This window comes from Urtica dioica, chromosome 5 (assembly GCF_054948205.1).
Source record: "Urtica dioica subsp. dioica isolate 48M chromosome 5, U.dioica_male_clone48M_v1_H2, whole genome shotgun sequence".
In the NCBI taxonomy this organism is placed as follows: Eukaryota; Viridiplantae; Streptophyta; class Magnoliopsida; order Rosales; family Urticaceae; genus Urtica; species Urtica dioica.
Genome location: NC_142760.1, coordinates 22,680,832 through 22,696,246, shown reverse-complemented (window position 1 = coordinate 22,696,246; position 15,415 = coordinate 22,680,832). Strand labels below are relative to the sequence as shown.

At 37.1% G+C, this 15,415-nt stretch overlaps 2 protein-coding genes across 3 annotated transcripts; one reads left to right on the top strand and one right to left on the bottom strand.

The window, feature by feature from the left end:
- The first annotated feature begins 422 nt into the window (after positions 1–422).
- Positions 423–2,883, top strand: LOC149397621 (uncharacterized). The gene is made up of 5 exons (XM_089614293.1): positions 423–444; positions 806–1,206; positions 1,294–1,426; positions 1,579–2,360; positions 2,464–2,883. The coding sequence occupies exons 1-5, from the start codon at positions 423–425 to the stop codon at positions 2,881–2,883; spliced, it is 1,758 nt and encodes a 585-aa protein (XP_089470419.1).
- A 1,322-nt stretch (positions 2,884–4,205) lies between these two features.
- Positions 4,206–6,636, bottom strand: LOC149397620 (uncharacterized). Of its 2 annotated transcripts, none has more exons than XR_016297115.1 (6): positions 6,393–6,636; positions 5,936–6,307; positions 5,331–5,840; positions 4,583–5,056; positions 4,436–4,507; positions 4,206–4,352 (listed from the first exon to the last, which is right to left on the bottom strand). XR_016297115.1 is itself a non-coding variant. In XM_089615511.1 (6 exons), the coding sequence occupies exons 4-6, from the start codon at positions 4,754–4,756 to the stop codon at positions 4,221–4,223; spliced, it is 378 nt and encodes a 125-aa protein (XP_089471637.1). In that variant the 5' UTR covers positions 4,757–5,056; positions 5,331–5,840; positions 5,936–6,307; positions 6,393–6,611; the 3' UTR covers positions 4,206–4,220. The 2 variants fall into 2 exon arrangements, 1 of the variants encoding a protein (XP_089471637.1); XM_089615511.1 differs by having other exon boundaries at positions 6,393–6,611.
- Between the last annotated feature and the right edge of the window lie 8,779 nt (positions 6,637–15,415).

The following is a 15,415-nucleotide window of genomic DNA, read 5'->3' as shown; positions in this document are numbered from 1 at the left end:
TATTCGCTCAAACAAGCTCAAACAAACAAATTCACGCTCAAGCAAACAAGCTGGGCGTTCTCTGTCCAGAATCCAACCATCAAACCAGCTTTTACGATCATCATCATCGTGGCAAGATCGTTTGTACTGGTAACGAACGATCTTCTCTGAATTTCCTGATTCAATTTTTGTTCACGCTCAAGATCGCAAGATCGTTCACGCTCAAACAAGCTTGGTGTTCTCTGAATTTTTGTTTTTTGCTTTTTGTGGTTTGCGATCAGACAGGCTTTTGTCTCCGAGATTTTCCCAATCAAACAAGCTTTTGCGATCATCATCATCATTGCATAACGAACGATCTTCTCTAAATTTCCTGGTAAGTCGCTGGTTTTTTTTTTTTTTGTGGTTTTGTATTTGATACAGCAATTAGAAAAAATTCTCTATTGATGTTTCGTTTATTCAATTTCGGTGTGTTCTGTCAATCCTATTCTTGATTCATCATCGTTCTTAGACAAATCAAGCTTTTATTTTATTTTAGGGACGAATCGTTTATTAATTAACCGGATGAGTTAATTTAATTTACTGATTTCTTATTTGTGTCTTTTGTTCGTTTAGTATTTGTTTGTATATTTATGTTTATTAAATCTTCAGTGTTCATATTTTTCAGTACACTAACGTTAATGGCATCACAATCTCATTCTTGAAGTGCATCCGATGAATTACAAGATTTTCATTTAATTTAATTAATCGTTTGAGTAAATTTGATTAACTAAAACCATATAGGTTTCTTTGTAGTTGTATAACTGTTTTTGTTTCATTTTTTGCTTAGAAAACGCGGCTGGGTTAATTCTTTACGATTCTTCCGGCAGTGGATCTTCAATTGATACTGTTGATATTGGAAAACAGGTTTCGATCATTGATGATATCAACTTTGACAACTTCTCTACGTCATTTGATATCAAAGAGAATGATATTTTCTTGTCTAAGGAGTATATGATCAAGGTCATGCAATTATATGCTATTACACATCATTTCGAGTACAAAGTCCTTAGATCTTCAAGTACTCGTTTCAATTTGATATGTTGTGCACCTTCTTGCCCATGGATGATGAACGCGGTGTCTTCCAAGAATTTTCATTTTTGGACTGTACGCAAGTACACTAGTCTGCACTCTATGGATCATAGGATGGAAGTCTTTTCTAATCGTCATGTTCAAGCTACCTCTTCCTTGGTCAGTCAATGTATCAAAACAGAGTAATTGAATAGGAGTGCTAGTCATGTTACTCCGAAAGATGTGATTTCAACCATGTTGGTTAAGGGAAAAGTCGAAATTTCTTATTACAAGGCATGGAAATCTCGACAACTTACTCTTAAAGAAATAAGAGGCTGTCCCGAGGAGTCATATTCTTTGCTTCCTCTTGTTGCAAAGATGATGAAGGAAAGGAATCCAGGTAAACATTTGACATCATTCAGGCTCAGTAAATTAATTAACCTAATGTTCTTCATTAGTTAATTAATTAACTGAAACAACAATGCTAACCAGAAACTGTTTTCTCTTTTACAGAGATATTGTAATTATTTTACCTACTTTTTGTCAACACAGGAACATTTACAGATTTACAGATCAAACCAAGCGGAGAGTTTTTTTACTTCTTCATTTCTTTTGGTGCATCCATAGCCGGCTGGAAGTATTGTCGTCCCGTTTTTTCCATAGATGGCTCATTTCTTAAAAGTAAATTTGGAGGTCAAATGCTTCTTGCTTCTGCCTTGGATGGCGATAATCACATATTCCCACTTGGATTAGGTATCGTTAATTCGGAGAACGATTCATCATGGGAGTGGTTTCTTTCTAAGCTCAAAGAGTGTATGGGTGATCGTGACGACTTGGTAATCATATCCGATCGTCACATTAGCATTCCTAAGGCAGTTTCAAATGTCTTTCCATTAGCCAAACATGCCATATGCATGCAGCATTTATGCAACAATTTGAAGACTAGGTTCCATCACGGCGCCATTGAGCCATTCTTCAAAACATGTGCAAAGGCTTACAAAACTCAAGAGTTTGAAAAGTTTATGACTTTGTTGGAAAGAATTGATCCGGGCATCAAAAAGTACCTAGAAGATGCTGACCCCTTACGATGGTCGCGTGCACTTTTCCCGGGAAAGCGTTACAACATCATGACAACGAATATATCGGAATCGATGAATGCACGGTTGCTCGAGGCAAGGGGATTGCCGGTTTCGCAGTTAGTAATTGAGTATCGCAACATTCTTCAGGGATGGTTTTTTGATCGGTTACTCTCGGGCCAATCAATGAATTCATCATTGACAACTTGGGCCTCGTTGAATATGTCTCATGAAAATGAGGAAAAAGCACGATCAATGGTGAGTAACTCTAAATACTTTTAATTTACTTATCAATGTATTTTCCTGAATGAGTTAATTTAATTAACTTACTAAGTTAATTAAATTTACTGTCTGATTGCAGGTCAATCCTATTAATGTTGATGAATTCCAAGTTCAAGATAATGGAGTGAACGAAGTTGTCAACATCAACAAACGAACGTGCACGTGTAATTATTGGCAAATGAACGATTTTCCGTGCTCACACGCGATGGCTACGATGTGGAAAAACAGGCTACAAGTGATGCCGTTCATTTCACAGTATTATACAAAAGATTTTTATATTGCCACCTATTCCGCTAGTTTGTACCCGATTGATGATATGTCCAGTTGGGATATTCCATCGGAGTTGCTTAAGGCAATTAAAACCCCCATTGTGGTAGCAAAGGCGGGAAGGCCGAAGATGAAGAGGTATGCATCATCTTCGATTGCTGCGGAGAAGATGAATTGCTCGAATTGTGGAGCAATGGGACACAACAAGAGATCCTGTCTTAAGAAGCATTAGAGTTTTAGTTTCAAGATTTTGGAATTTTGTCTTAATTCTTTTATTGAACTATTTTTCATTTTAGAAATTTTCACATATTTTTGTTACCTTTTCTATACGACAATGGCTTGATTTTATAGGCTAATTGATTGTTGAATTATCTTTTTGAATTGTGCAATCAATTAACAGTTTGCTTATGTTAAGTTAATTAATTAACAGACTTATTGGGAGTCTATACTTTGATATGCACTTGTGTGTTTTTGTTGCAAAAAGTGATTGGTGTTTGTTCGTCCCTTTCGCACATATTTAGCTCATCACATGGATTATAACATGTTAAATCAATTGACAAAGCAACACTAAAAGTATCATCTCTGATTATGTATCATAACTAATTTACTCTATATTTGATGAAACTAATCTGTTTTTCACCACAAAAGGAATTTCAAAATGAAATCCAACTACAACCATTATCTAAACCTGCCCTTCCTTCTCATTTTTACACCTAAATCCCAAAATACTCTAATTAACCATACAACCTGTCTATTTTTTGTTTTTCTTTCTTTGATACACCAGACTTTTTTTGGAATTCTTGGGCTTCTTCGCTTTTTTGTCATCGAACTGCGAAAGATTAAGACTAAATGACGGTGAATCGGTGTCTTCAATTGTAGCCTTACTTTTCTCTAATGATGATCCAAACTCCGTCGTGTAAGGACTTCGTATCATCACTGCTGGTTGCTTGGGTCTTCTAGGACCTCTCTTTCCTAGTACATTTTCTTCAAAGGCTTCATTCAAGCTCAATAGGCGTGGAGACCTACGTGGCTGTGGTTTTGGCTGGTCGTTTGCTTCCGCTGCTTTTGTCGGGGTTTTCTCTTTATCACCCTCTTGATTGTCCTTCAAAAATCAAGTTAAACTACCTCAACAACATGTGTTTCTATAATGTAAAATATGCCTATATTCTTTATTTACCTCACATAATTTCCGCTTCATTGAAGCTGCTACAAGTTCCTCACTTTTTGTACTTGTGCTATCATCACTTCCAAACACATCGACAACATCATTCAAATTGGCATCGACAGCCGATTAGACATTGAGATGTACAGTTAATTAACATAGGTCAGAATATGTTTCAGTTAATTAATTAACTTTATAAACTTACATTGAGATGTAAGTAAACTTATTGTTACTTACATTTTCATTTGCCGGGACTGGTGCAATTTCAATTTGAATTTCTGTGATATTGTTAATATCATCCATCTCAATTTCAGCTTGCTATAAAAGAAGGCGAGGTAACATGTTTTAGTAAATTTAATTAACTTAGGCCATGAATCAATTAACTTAGTACGTAAATCAAATTTACTTTACATTATATTTCTTACCACATTTGAGTCATTCTCAGCAGCCCTTCTGCTCTCCGATGACGGAGAAAGTTGTTCCTTCAAAGCAGATGATTCTTCACTGCGTCCCTCCTTGTTAGAAGTCTCACGATTATTCTGTTATTCAAAGAAACATTGATGCAGATATTCAATTAACTGATTTCTATGTTAAATTTACTTTTTTTGACTTGCACAGCTACCTCATTTCCTTCCTCTTCCGCATGCGTCTCTGTGCCTTGTCCTTCATAACCTTGTGATCGTTCTTCATCGTCCTAGTAAGAAACATCATTTTTTAGGTATTTAGTTCATAAATTTACCAATAACTTGAACTTAACAAAGACTCTTACCTCTTCGGGATTTGATTCATTTGTTACAATTCTGTTGACGCTGTTGTTTTGTAGGTCAACTCCACCTTTTCCGTAAACTATCTTCATTACTTTAATGATTCCATCAAGTTTCGTAGTCACTATTTCGTGATTTTCCTGCATCTCTTTCTTTATCTTTTCCTGTTCTTTCTTCATCACTGCTTGCTGTTTCGCAATCTTGCTCACAATTTGAAACAGCGACGAACTGTCCTATGCTTCCCCGGCATCTTTTTCTTGAACTGAATCTTCCTCATCCTCCCTCGCCTCCTCTTCCTCCTCATCTTCCTCTTCCTCCTCTGCCTCTGCCTCCTCTTCCTCATCCTCCTCTGCTTCCGTTTCCTCTGACTCCTCCTCCTCTTCAGCATCAGACTGATCTTTATCATTTTCTTTAAGAAGATCAATCATGTAATAAGCGTTTGTCTCTTCTTCGCTCAATTTAATTACACCTACATGTACCTGCCAGCCCAACATCATAATAATGTCAACCATTCATAATTCCTAATCCCAACATTCAACATTCAGTTAATTAATTAACCTAAATCTATTTTCAATATGTAAATGAATTAACATAACAGACATAACTTGAGCAAATACCTAATTCAAGCATTCAATACATTTAGTTTAGGTTATGAATGTCAGTATTAATTGAATTGATATATTAATTGAATTGATATATTTAATCAAGCATGGAAAGTTATTTAATTAACTAAACCAGTAAATTAAGAATTACCTCTTTGTTGTTAAAGACATTATTGTACATCTTCGTGGCAACATTTATGTTCGGATAGTAGACGTAATTCCATCGCAGTATTCGTGGCAAGTGATCAACATTTCTGATTTGTCCATAGCCGTGATCTAAAAGTGATGGAAGAATATCGTATGCCCATGCAACCAAGGCGTGCGAAAACCCTTCCAAACCGTACGCATTGACATTGTTTCGGATTGAGTTTGATGCACTATTAATTGAATTGCAAAGTGCTTCGTAACTCAGTCATCCCCACGGAAACTCATTCACTCGCTTCTCATCACCTGCTATGCATACACGACTCATGTCGATGCCTATGTTTGGCTGTTTCGGAAATAGGATCAACTCAATAATGCATGCATTTGCAAGCATAATCAGCAATTCGTCAGGGGTCTCATCGGATTTAACTTCTTTATACTTTTGGAGAAGGCCTTCCTTTGTAACTCGTCGTGTGTTGGCGAAGAATGTCTTGTAAAAGACGGAATTCTCATCCACCTGTTTCAATTACAAATACTACATTAGAATATTTATCTAGATACAATGCATAACTTAATGTCTTGTAAATTGAGTTATGTAGTTAGGTTAATTACCTTACGTGATTTAAGATAATCAAGTTCCTCTTGTGTGGGTTTTTGACAGTTTAAGCCTGTCATGAGAGCATAATCTTTGATGCCAAAACGTCTCACTTTTCTATTGATTTTGAAGGTGAGCTCATTTTCGTTGCTGCCATGACATAGCCTCAGGACTAGATGATTGATGATTCTTGAAGGGAATCTCGTGACTTTACTTGGCAATGCTTCAGCATGATGTAGCGGTAACAACGAGCCAAAGGCTGACCTGCTAAACAGTTGTCGCTGCGGTTCATTAAGCTTCGAGATGATCTGATCAAAGTGCTCCAACTTTGTGTGTGTATTTATTCTTGCATTAACAAGCCATTTACTTGAATTGCATTTATATTTGGACTGCAAAATGATAATAAAATACATGAGTACACTATATTCATGTATAAAAAAATACACTCTTTGGGTTACTACATCAGTTGCTTACCCCCATTTTCCTTCAGATTTATGCAGGCAGATTCATAAACGCTATGGTCAGATTCATCAGTTGAATACCTAATGAATAATAAATCAGTTCATAAATTAATAAGCATTCAGTAAATTAATTAACCTAATGCAGGCATTCAGTTCACTACATTAAGCAAATCAAATCCATAACACAATGACTCAGTTAATTGATTAACTCATCCAGTTAATTAATGAACTTAATGCAAGCATTACATTAAACAAAGCAATTCCATAACTCATTAACCAATTCAGTGTATTCATTAACCTATTCAGTTAATTGATTAACCTAATGCGAACAATTCCATAACTCAACCGAAGCAAAGCAATTCCATAACTCATTAACCAATTCAGTGTATTCATTAACATATTCAGTTAATTGATTAACCTAATGCGAACAATTCCATAACTCAACCGAAGCAAAGCAATTCCATAACTCATTAACCAATTCAGTGTATTCATTAACCTATTCAGTTAATTGATTAACCTAATGCGAACAATTCCATAACTCAACCGAAGCAAAGAAATTCCATAACTCATTAACCTATTCATTGTATTCATTAACCTACATTAAGCAAAACATTCAGTTTATTATTAACATATACAGTTAATTACAGAATAAGCATTGAGACTATACGCGCCCCCGATTATATTGTAATATTTTTCAAAACTCAAGTGAGACTGACCTCGATGAATTTGCAAATGAGATTGACCTTCGCGATCTGACCTTGTTGCCGATCTGACCTTCGCGAAGAGTGTCAGCAATTGGAGTACCACCGTAAGGGCTCTACGTGTTGCCGAGAGAGAAGCGCTGGTTGGATAGACGACGATCGGCGACGACACGGCGGCGTGAAATGGATCGGCGGCGATGTGGACTGGATCGGCGGCGATGTGGACTGGATCGGCGGAGATTGGTCCCGTGGTGGCGTGAAATGGATTTAGGTTTAGGACAAGGACCGAACGAATTTAGGTTTAGGATTGGGTAAATTTAGTGCGAGGGGTAATTTGGGCAGTCAATTATTAAATGGGCTATTCCTTTAATTTATTCAAAGTTGGGCTATTTTACTAATATTGGTGGGCTTATTGGGCTACTATGCTCATTGTCCCTTAGATAAAATGCCATCAAAATGGTAGTATCAGTGTTAATATCCCTTTTAAAAAAATCAGCAACAGAACTAAGGAATGGGAGAGAATTTTTGTTTTTTTTTAGATCTACCCTTAAGGAAAAGGAAAGAAAGATAGAAAAATAAGGGAATTGAGAAACCCAAAATTTTAAAAGTCTATAACCTTTGATTCCGACATTCGATATCGACAACTTTGGTATCAATGTGAAGCCCTCGGAGCCTAGTTTCTTTTAAGTTGATCATGTTTCCTTTTATTTTTAAATGTTGTGACCAAATTGTCGCAAAATGGCTAAATTTATAGTTTCGTAACAATCTTGTCAAAAAAATTCAGCATTTTCGTAACAACATGGTCGCAAAATTTAGCGATTTCATGACCATATATATATATATATATATATGACATTGTGGTAACGAAATACATTTTTTTTTATAACAAATTCACCCAAATTCAATTGATTTTTTTAACAAATAGATGTTTTCAAACTGGTCAATGAGTGGCATTGGAAATAATAATAAAAAAATCAAACAAACTTAAAAACTAATAAGCCATTGGATACACTAGGGTCATGAGATAATGACATGAAATATTACAACAAATTTAAAAAAAACTTAATGATCAGAAAAGTTTAAACTATATCAACTTCTTTAAATTTTATAATAATAACAATAATCAATAAATATATTACGACGAAATAATACAAGTCACTATCTCGTGATCTTCTATGTAAAAGATTACATACATGGTTTTTTTTCTTGAGACAAAATTTTACTAAAGAATCCACTAATTTTGGATGAGTTTGTTAAAAAAAAAAAAAAAAAAAAAAAAAAAAAAAAAAAAAAAAAAAACTCAAATTTCGTGACAATATTATCACAAATTCATAGATTTTCGTGACCAAATTGTCACGAAAAATGAAAATTCCGCGACCATGTTGTACGAAACTGCTAAGTTCAGTGACCATGTTGTCACGAAACTAATTATTATAGGAGTGTCGTGAAAGTATGATCACGAAATTTAGGCTTAAAAGAAAACATTTTGAAGACCGGTCTTAAAAGAAACAAGTCTTCGAGGGCGCTTCGCATTGATACCAAAATTATCAAAAACGGAGGTTGAAATCAAAGGTTATGAACATTTTAAAAATGGGTTTATTTATTCTCTTCTTAATCTTTCTTGTTTTCCTTCTCCGTATCGTTTTCTTGGGAAATGAAATAAGAAAATGAGGTAAAGGATCTTGATTGGGTAAAAAAGATTTTATGTGGGTCACAAAATAAAAATAATTAAAAAATGAGATAAGGGTAGACTTGGTAAAAAAAAAAATCACTATCATACCCTAGTGCTATTGCTGACCTTTTTGAGAAAAAGTCCAAAAAAATCCATTGCACTTTTTTTTTTACTCCTAGCAGTGTCCAAATCTCAAAATAGATCGGAATATCCATTGCTCTTTTTTTGTTTACTCCTAGCAGCGTCCAAATCTCAAAATAGATCGGAATATAGGTTGATTAGAAATGGAGCTACAATGTTTTTCTTCCCAAAATCAAAGTATTGGCTAAATATGGAAAGGTAAAAGTTTGTGTACAAATTTATCATCCTCTTTTCTTTTCTTTTTTTTACTCTTCTTTGTCTATTCTATTTTTTCTTCTCCATCTTCTTCTTTCTCTCCATGTTATTTTTCTAGAAAACTTTCTAGAGAAAAAAAACTGTTATCGTCCAAGACGTCAACCACTTGAATTTTCCGGTGATACTCATGATGGCCAAGCCGAACCGATCATATTTGTATCGAGCTTGAATTGCGAGCTCTGTGTTCATCTCAGACCGTCGATGGATTCCACGACAGAGAATCCAACCCCGACGGTGGAGAATAACGATTCCGAGAAGGCTAGGCCAATGAAAAAGCCAAACATCTGCGACGGAGGAGTGAAGAAGAGAATGGCGGAGATCGTTTTGGTCTTGCGGCGATGCGCGAGAGTCCGCGATTGTCTTCTTTGTAACAAGGATCTCGAAGTTTCTGGGAGAGCAGAGGCAGAACGATGTCGATCTTGCGATGACCCCACGCTGGGGAGAAGCCACGAGGATCGAGATCGTGTTCTTCGTGACAATGATCCCGAATCTTATGGGCGAGCAGAGGCAGGCGTGGACGATGTCGATGTCTGTACGTAGTAAGAGAGCGAGACTCGCGAGGGGATTGAGAGGAGTGTCGGGGATGATTCCCCCATATAACCATATAAATGCGGAAAAGTAATTAATTACGCTAATCATGAGCTAATTAATTCAATGATTATATGACAAGATCTAGATTTACGTTAATTAAAAATTATACGAGAGAATATAAGTCAAGCAACCGATACAAGAGTAAACGAGTACTTACATTGGTTTTTGGTTCACGAACTGAAAGCTTTCACAATCCGTCTTCGTCTTGAACGTACAAGCCTCCACACGATCAGATAAGGAACTCCTCCTTCAAGGACTCGATGTGATGACACCTTAGTCTTCCGAAACATAATCTCCGAGACGAATAAGAAAGATGAGTGGGCACAGTCTTTATCTCACTAGATCACGAAACTAGGTGTTTCGAGATCTCTCTCTTATTTTACTAAGAATGGAAACGAATTTCCAAGGGGAGGGAGAGGTAGATGCACGGCCAAGGAGAGGCTAGGATGCACGAAATTTTCACAAAATAATTGCTTATTTTTGCATTCTCATGAACCCCTATTTATAGTAGTAAAAGGAGATATTCATGGAATCTTCCAGAATATTTTATTTCATTTTATTGTGTTCACACTAGTGGATTAAATCTAGGCCATTGGATCTCAACAAGTGAATCCTACTTTTTCTCTCATCCATCAGATCAATATCTATGGGATATTATTCTCTATTTAAATAGAGAATATTTTATTTAGTGAGAGAATAAAGGGGAATATATTATTTCCCTTTAAATATATTCTCATATATTCTCCTAAATACTTTCCTTTAAATAAGGAGAAAATATAGGACAATATCTTATATTATTCTCTCTCCTTTATTTAAACAACTAAAGAGAAAATATTGGTAAATACCAATATTGAAAAAGTCGAATTTTAGGCACACGGCCAAGGGGGATTTGCGCAACTCCTATGCCGAAATTCCCAAATCCGATTTTCATATTTTGTGCAAGGCCCAATTGCTTAAAACCCAATTAATCATTTATTTACTTGGTCCAACAATAAAAAAATAATTAATAATTGTTTATTTACTTAATCAAACAATAAATAAACAATTCTACCATAAATATTTATTTAATTCTGCGAATACCCGTTTTCCAGAATTAATGCTGTCAATCACAATTACAGCAAGTGAGATTAATAATGATAAACATTATTATACGAAAGTTCTTATCCGCCTTTATCAGAGCCGAATCGGGGACTATGGACCTAGTAATAGAAGCTTAACAAATCCGATGAAAAAGACGAAATAGTCCTTTCTCTTTTTCCATCGATTCGTTTAATCTTGGTCAAATACTCCACCTTGTAAGCCAAGACTGAACTCTCCTTTATACTAGAATTATATTTACTCATCGTGACGAGTGTCCACTGATATAGTCAGTTCGTCATCAAGATCCTCCAGGTTCAACCCGTGTCAAGAGAAGTCAATTTTTCCGTTATACTTCTCTTGATACATATCAGCCCTAAGCATTGTTGCTTCCCCAGCGAAAGATTCTTTCGAACGTTACTTACTTCGAAAGTGCGCGCAATCTATCGGTTTTGGAATCAACCCTTAGGTGAGAGAACATTAAACTTCTTTCAGGAAGGCTGGATTCCGTATCTGTAAATCATTTCCCACTCAAATTATGCTCTGAGAAAACTCCCAAGACATAAGCTGTGATTAGCATGAATAGCCTTTTAGCGAATGAGTCAAAGAGCTCAGTAACATAACCCAGTGTCCATGATCACTTCAGGATTTAGATCAAGTCTCACTGGGACCATCATAGTGGCCTCGGTTAGTGTGTCGTAACGGTCCTTAAACGACACATCTACACCAAGACCTGTCCGGGTCGTACACTTACCACAAGTGTAGAATGCTCCCACACAGTGATCAGCCTTCACCCATGTGTTCCACATATATGACTTTAGATATAGTTTTCAGGCGTATATCAGTCATCGACCATGTTTTAGCACACCGCCCGAACTCAGGTGCCCAGCACGTGACTCAGTTAGATACGGAGGCTATGGAATAATGAATGTTTAATAAATCTCATTAAATAAGAAATAACGCTTTCAATTCAAATAGATAATAAATGTCAAACTTTATTTTACTAATAATTTCAACGAGAATTTACATAAGTATCTTCTCGTGGGCAAGAATTCCTAACAGTCTCCCACTTTGACCTAGAGAAGATATGGCATGTATCTAAGGCCCATTCCTTCCACGTGTTTCACGAACACATGTTCAGATAGTCCCTTTGTCATTGGATCCGCATCGTTGTCCAACGTAGAGATCTTCATGACTGCCACGTCTCCTCTTCAAACTATTTCTCTTATAAGGTGGTATTTTCGTTCTATATGCTTTCCTCTCTTATGGCTGCGAGGTTCCTTCGAGTTTGCGATGGCTCCAGTGCTATCACAGTGGAGTTGCACAGGCTCGTTCATTTTGAAGACCGGTCTTAAAAGAAACAAGTCTTCGAGGGCGCTCGCATTGATACAAAAATTATCGAAAACGGAGGTTGAAATCAAAGGTTATGAACATTTTAAAAATGGGTTTATTTATTCTCTTCTTAATCTTTCTTGCTTTCCTTCTCCGTATGGTTTTCTTGGGAAATGAAATAAGAAAATGAGGTAAAGGATCTTGATTGGGTAAAAAGATTTTATGTGGGTCACAAAATAAAAATAATTAAAAAATGAGATAAGGGTAGACTTGGTAAAAAAAATATCACTATCATACCCTAGCGCTATTGCTGACCTTTTTGAGAAAAAGTCCAAAAAATCCATTGCACTTTTTTTTTTACTCCTAGCAGTGTCCAAATCTCAAAATAGATCGGAATATCCATTGCTCTTTTTTGTTTACTCCTAGCAGCGTCCAAATCTCAAAATAGATCGGAATATAGGTGGATTAGAAATGGAGCTACAATGTTTTTCTTTCCAAAATCAAAGTATTGGCAAAATATGGAAAGGTAAAAGTTTGTGTACAAATTTATCATCCTCTTTTCTTTTCTTTTTTTACTCTTCTTTGTCTATTCTATTTTTTCTTCTCCATCTTCTTCTTTCTCTCCATGTTATTTTTCTAGAAAACTTTCTAGAGAAAAAAAACTGTTATCGTCCAAGACGTCAACCACTTGAATTTTCCGGTGATACTCATGATGGCCAGGCCGGACCGATCATATTTGTATCGAGCTTGAATTGCGAGCTCTGTGTTCATCTCAGACCGTCGATGGATTCCACGACAGAGAATCCAACCCCGACGGTGGAGAATAACGATTCCGAGAAGGCTAGGCCAATGAAAAAGCCAAACATCTGCGACGGAGGAGTGAAGAAGAGAATGGCGGAGATCGTTTTGGTCTTGCGGCGATGCGCGAGAGTCCGCGATTGTCTTCTTTGTAACAAGGATCTCGAAGTTTCTGGGAGAGCAGAGGCAGAACGATGTCGATCTTGCGATGACCCCCACGCTGGGGAGAAGCCACGAGATCGAGATTGTGTTCTTCGTGACAATGATCCCGAATCTTATGGGCGAGCAGAGGCAGGCGTGGACGATGTCGATGTATGTACGTAGTAAGAGAGTGAGACTCGCGAGGGGATTGAGAGGAGGACTTCGTCAAAGTGTGGCAGCATCGACAGCGATGTGTGGTAGTCTGTTATCCTCTCGCTGCTCTGCCTTAGCGCCTAGTCACCAGGGATTGGAACCTCCATGCCGAGGCCTCGTCCCCTCCGGCCCCCAAATCTACCCTGTTGTTTTCGTTGTTCGCAGTAACAATGGTGTTGTTTGGCTCAGATTGGGACTCTTCATCATACTATACAAACGATTTCTTTTGATAAACAGAGTGATCAACCGAATCCGGTGGTGGGTCTTGTTTCCACAACAATGAACATGTAGTTTTAGGCCAATTTCCTCATCGTCTCTTGAGTGCTTATTATAGAATTTATTTTATTGCATGTATCTGTGTTTTTATTTGAAAAAAAATATTGCAATGAACATGTATAAATATATTATCTGATTACATGTATGTCAATAAATCATTTGTTTACTTTTGTGTCAACAAAAATTGGATTTGTTAATTTGTATGTAAACAAATCCTTATATTTGTAGACATGTATGTCAACTAATTTTTGGTTTATTGACATGTGTTGTCGACAAAAATCGGACAACGCGAAAGACTTCAGGCGGTTCAATCCAAGGTTGGACCAAGTGGCCGTGCCTGAGCCGGGTTGTAGAAACTCGCAAGTCACGAGTTCCTTCTCTTAGCTCAAGAACATTCTTCGCTCGTCGCGGAGATCTAAGAAATAAGAAGAAGAAAATAAGCTAGAAGGGCACATAGTTGGTGCTTCTGGCGCGCCCTCCGATGCTTGACATTATTTTGATTACTATGTGTGAGGTAGGGGTGTCGTTATTCTTTGAGAATATTTTAGAGAATCAGGCTCGATCAGAGTGAAATTATGTGTGGATGGCCTCGGCAGCGTTTCATGACTCTGGAATCGAGTGATTGTGAGAGAGAAAGATGTATGTACCTTTTTTTCCTCTTAGGAGAGAGGTATTTATAGTGGTTGGAGGGCTGAAAAGAGCCCCAACAGTCGGATTGGGCGAAGACAAGGCACACAGAAAATACAAGCGCATGCCGCGCTATGTATGTGGCGCGGCGCGCTAACTGTTTGGAGCAGGGCGCCATGGGCTTTTTGGCCTTTTTCAGTCCTTTTTCGACCTTTTACTTTGTGGGCTTGTCTCGGATGGACTTTTTGGAATTTGTGGTCTCGGATCGGGCTTCTTTGTGGGCCTCGCTTGGCAGAATTCCTTGTAAGTCACAAGGAAGTTAATAATTTCCAAAAACGACCGACAACAACATGCAAGTCAACGAATCTTGGATTTGTTGACATATGTCAAAAAATATGGATAATTCAATAAATCCTGATAGTATGTCAACAAATATCAGAAGTTGTTGACTTGTATGTCAATAAATCATGTTCGTTAAAAAAAGTGATCGAGCTCAGAGCAATGAAGACGTTTCAATAAGGGGAGAATACCGGCCCTTTCTTAGAATTTTAGGATCGGCCCTCTTTGCGAGAGAGAGAGAGAGAGAGAGAGAGAGATGGATATTTTTGCTAAGTTCAGGTAAACTTATCATTAACTTGGATGAAATGAGATATATATATATAGGAGCTTAGAAATGGGTAGGGACAAGAGTGTTGGAATAGATCTCGGATAAAGAACAATTTAGCGCTTCTAGCAAGCGGCGGAATATAAAAAATTCTGTAAAACGATTTTACTACCTAGACAAAGTGCATGAGCATATAATTTAAAATTTAAAAACTGTTATGAGTTTTCACTCGGTACCAACTTCGTTAGAAGCTTGAGCGTTGAGAAGCCTTTGGAAAGGTTGAATCGCTCGTCTCCCCACTTGGCTTGCCTCCTTCGTGTCTTCTTGGACTTGAGTAACCACGAACATTTCTACCACTAGAATCTTTCGAGTTTGGTTAGGATTTAGTGTGTGGGCACTTCTAAACACTATGACTCAAGAACTTGTCTTTGAGCCAAAGAGCTAAAACAAAAACACTAGGTCTAATGAGGACCTAGGTGCGAAAACAAAACGAGCAAGAAGAGAGAGGGAGGGAGAGGGGTGGTCAAGGTTAGAGAGAGAAGCTCGCAATCTCTAAAACTTGTGTGTTCAACATTGTGAATGAGATGTGATATTTATAGGAGGAGGGA

What these genes read in the sequence shown, in the direction of transcription:
- LOC149397620 (XM_089615511.1), bottom strand. Translation starts at nt 4,756, where the DNA reads ATGAAGAAAGAACAGGAAAAGATAAAGAAAGAGATGCAGGAAAATCAC. An exon ending in ATGAATCAAATCCCGAAGAG is followed by an intron (nt 4,508 to 4,582) that starts GTAAGAGTCTTT and finishes GTTTCTTACTAG; the next exon opens with GACGATGAAGAACGATCACA. An exon ending in CGGAAGAGGAAGGAAATGAG is followed by an intron (nt 4,353 to 4,435) that starts GTAGCTGTGCAA and finishes TTTGAATAACAG; the next exon opens with AATAATCGTGAGACTTCTAA.
- LOC149397621 (XM_089614293.1), top strand. Translation starts at nt 423, where the DNA reads ATGTTTCGTTTATTCAATTTCG. An exon ending in TTCAAGCTACCTCTTCCTTG is followed by an intron (nt 1,207 to 1,293) that starts GTCAGTCAATGT and finishes ATGTTGGTTAAG; the next exon opens with GGAAAAGTCGAAATTTCTTA. An exon ending in GATGAAGGAAAGGAATCCAG is followed by an intron (nt 1,427 to 1,578) that starts GTAAACATTTGA and finishes TTGTCAACACAG; the next exon opens with GAACATTTACAGATTTACAG.